Source organism: Myotis davidii, unplaced genomic scaffold, assembly GCF_000327345.1.
Source record: "Myotis davidii unplaced genomic scaffold, ASM32734v1 scaffold235, whole genome shotgun sequence".
NCBI lineage: Eukaryota > Metazoa > Chordata > Mammalia > Chiroptera > Vespertilionidae > Myotis > Myotis davidii.
The window spans coordinates 2,269,741-2,273,371 of record NW_006287462.1 but is presented as its reverse complement, the minus strand read 5'-3'; the positions used below and the strand labels follow the sequence as shown (position 1 = coordinate 2,273,371).

Here is a 3,631-nt window from a genome sequence, read left to right as displayed (position 1 = left end):
GAAGTCAGGGTCAGGCAACTCTGGACCCTGGGTCAGTGACAGGAGTTTTGTATGCTCTTCTAACTACAGTAAGGAGACTCTAAAACAGCGGTTCTCAACCTGTGGGTCGAGACCCTTTGGTGGTCGAATGACGCTTTCACAGGGGTCGCCCAAGACCATCCTGCATATCAGATATTTACATTACGATTCATAACAGTAGCAACATTACAGTTATGAAGTAGCAACGAAAATAATTTTATGGTTGGGTCACAACCTGAGGAACTGTATTTAAAGGGCCAGAAGGTTGAGAACCGCTGCCTTAGCTGGTGTTTCTTTTAAGTAACCATTTCTACCGTTTTTTTTTTTCTTCCCATCTTAGCCCCGTGACCCCCAGCACTCCTGGGAGCCCGCCCGTGAGCCCCGGGCCCTTGTCACCAGGTGGCACGCCAGGGAAGCACATCTGTGGCCACCATCTGCACACAGTGGGCGGTGCTGTCGAGAGAGATGTGTGTCAGCGGTGCAGACACAAGAGGTGGCACTTCATAAAACCGACCAACAAGTCCAAAGAAGGCCGCCCGAGGCGCCAAGGGGAGGTCACGGTCCTCTCTGTGGGCAGGTGAGATTCCTGTGGAGGCTTTGGGTGTGTGTAACATGGTTGCTGTGCTGTGCTGTGCGGATCTGTACTGAACTGGATCGAGTCATGTCTCTGGACTTTTTAGGAGTTTTCAGGGCTGAGTTCTATATTTTTCCAACAGCAGAGGAATCCTAAGAGGCGGCTATTGCTAGATCAGATGTCAGCTGTATTAATTGAGCTAAAAAACTAGTTACTTGCTATATTAGGGCTCTTCAGAGAAGCAAAACCAAGAAGATAGATATAAATAGAAATAAGTGGAGATTTAGTGTAGGAATTGGCTCATGTGGTTATAGAGGCCAAGAAGTCCCTTGAGCTGCTGGCTGGGAGCTGGAGACCCAGGAAAGCTGGTGGTGTAGTTCAGTCCAAATCCAAAGGCCCGAGGGCCAGGGGAGCAGATGGAGTAGGCCCGATCCCAGCCTGAAGGCCTGGGGACCAGTAGGCTGATGTCGAGGGCAGGAGAGACACCTGGCCCAGCTCCAGCAAAAAGAGCAAATTCAGCCTGCCGCTGCTTTTGTGTTGTATTCAAGTCCTCCAGGGATTGGTCGATGCCCACCCACACTGGGGAGGCATCAGACTACAAATGCAAATGCTAATCTGTTCGGAAACACCTTCCCAGACGCACCAAGAAATAACGGTTTTACCCGGTCAAGTTGTCACGTAAAGTTGACACACACACTTGCTGTAATAAAAAAAGAGAGAACCCATGGACATGGAAACAGTGTGGTGATTGCAGGGTGGAGGTGGAAGAGGGCGAGAGGGGATAAATGGTGATGGGGAGAAAAAGCCCAATCCGAACTACTTGCCGAATAAGTTTCTGTTTCCTGTGTGGAGATGGAAAGGTCGGTGGGTGGCTCTTCAAGCGGTCACCCAGAGCCCCAGCTTCTCCATGGGCGCTCTGCCAGGCTTGCTAGCAGGAGGAGGAAGTGCCGGAGGACTGCTCCTAAGAGGTGTCAGTGAGATGCGCCTGGAAATGGCACATTTCCTTCCACTCACATTCCACTGTCTAGAGCTCAGTCACTCGGCCACACCTCCCGGCCAGGCCAGGAGTCCTCACGTTGGCTCCATGTGCATTCCTGAGACTGTTTTCTTTGCGCTCACCTCACTGGAGCCCTAAAGTACCATTTACTTGTGACTCATATGTGATGTGGATCTTGCAGTTCCAGTAATGAACAGCTTGACTCTGTGTAGAGCATTTTCGCGGTGTCTGCGGTTTTGGTTTTGAGTCTCCTGCGGGAACTGCACTGCTACTGCCACATCGGGTAAGAGCGTGTGTGCTGGACCAGGCCCCGCAGGCACCGAGCAAAGTTGACAGCAGGGCATCTGTGATCCTTCTTTCTCTACTGACAGCCCGGGAAGCGTAGCCTGGACGCATGGTATCTCCCTTGTTTGAGTCTCGGCACCACACATAAAAGCACTTGCTTCTCTCTGTGCCTCATTTCCCCCTTAATAAATTGGGAATGACAGTAACACTCACCTCATTGGGTTGCTGTGAGACGAAATAGGATGATTCATGTAGAAGTTTTAGGCCAGTTTTTGGCACTTACAATGCACCCAAGAAATGTTGGCTGTTATTACTGTTTGTTTAATTCGATTGAATTTCATCATGTGTTGCACCAGCAATGAGGGTAGACTGCTGGGCTGTCTGCCACTTCCAGCAAAACAGTGCAACCCATGACCACGCTGCTTTATTAAGAAGCAGAGTCATGGGAGTTTATGAATGTGGAATGCGACCAGAACCTGTAGCTTGTTTGGATAAAGTGAATGGTGGCTTTAAAGGAAAATCTGCTGAAATTTTCAACTCCGATTCAATTAAATGCCTCCTTCTGGGATGCAGAATGCTAGGGGCGTCAGCATGGGTTACTTACCGTGTTACAGAGCGACAGAACAGAGTTCAGGAGCCACCTTCCCGTCCTCCTTCGCTTCCTCAGCCTCTCCTCCTGATGGTGGGTGATCTCATTTTGGACAAAGAAGAGTTTATTCGAGATCCTTTTAAGAGAACTTAAGGCCAGAACTAGAGAGAAGTTATTATGAGAAAGACCTTAGGGATTTCGTGACAATAGACTAGAAATGGAAAAACAGTCAAATTGAGTAAATTTCTTTAACTTTTTAATCTTGATGAAAAATCTCTTCTTTAATTTTCGTAATTTTTTTCCATAATCCTTAATGAAAATTAATCCAAAGTTGCTTTTTTTTAAAAAAGACGAAAACTAGGCACAATAACCCTACTACCAACTGATACTGATAAAATACATAGTTGGGGCTTCGATGGCTGTGTGTGTGTGGAGAGCTGACTCTCTGACAAACGTATCTTTGACTAAGGCAGTTTCTGGGTGAACGTTTGGTTACGTCATTACATTAGTCTAATTTTCAAACTGGTTATGTTTTTCTCCAGCCAGATGTTAAAGCCCATGTTGTCGTTAGAAACCACAACTCAGAGGCTGAGTAGTATTTGGGTACCGCGTCTGTAATGCATTTTCCATGCTCTGTGAAGTGCCCAGCTTAGTCTGTGATGTGCTGAGTGAAAATAAACCGGACGTTGGGCAGGGACAGGGGGATTTACTGTTGACTGAGGTGTCTTCTGTTGCTGTCCTGACTTTTGGCTGAGTTCATTTGGGATCCTCTAGGTGGGTGGTTTTTGATTCACTCATCATTTTTGTTTCCTGGAAGAGCAAACATACCCTCTCTGCCCCTCAGGTTTAGAGTTACGAAGGTGGAACACAAGTCCAACCAGAAGGAGCGGAGAAGTTTGATGTCGGTCAGTGGGACTGAGAGCGTCAATGGGGAGGTGCCTGTGACCCCTCAGAAGAGAGAACGGAGAGGCACAGAGTAGCAGGTGAGTTGTTGTTGTGTGTGTGTGTGTATTTTACTGATGTAAATAATGCAATAAATAAGTAAATAGAAGAGACACATTTTCCTTACAGAATTCCAATAGTATCTTTAAATATTCCTCTCTATAGAAGGTGAAGTGTAATTCCCTAGGGGATGGGCTAGGTTCCGTGATATGCTTCCTGAAAATGG

At 47.3% G+C, this 3,631-nt stretch overlaps 1 protein-coding gene across 3 annotated transcripts in view; it reads left to right on the top strand.

The window, feature by feature from the left end:
• Nucleotides 1–3,631, top strand: part of RELL1 (RELT like 1) — a 48,440-nt gene that overhangs the window by 26,982 nt on the left and 17,827 nt on the right. For all 3 annotated transcript variants that reach the window (XM_015561002.1, XM_006759283.2, XM_015561001.1), the window contains exons 5-6: nt 359–595; nt 3,308–3,446. In XM_015561002.1, coding sequence (XP_015416488.1) covers nt 359–595; nt 3,308–3,443 — 373 coding nt within the window. In that variant the 3' untranslated portion in view covers nt 3,444–3,446. The remainder of the gene's footprint in view (nt 1–358; nt 596–3,307; nt 3,447–3,631) is intronic.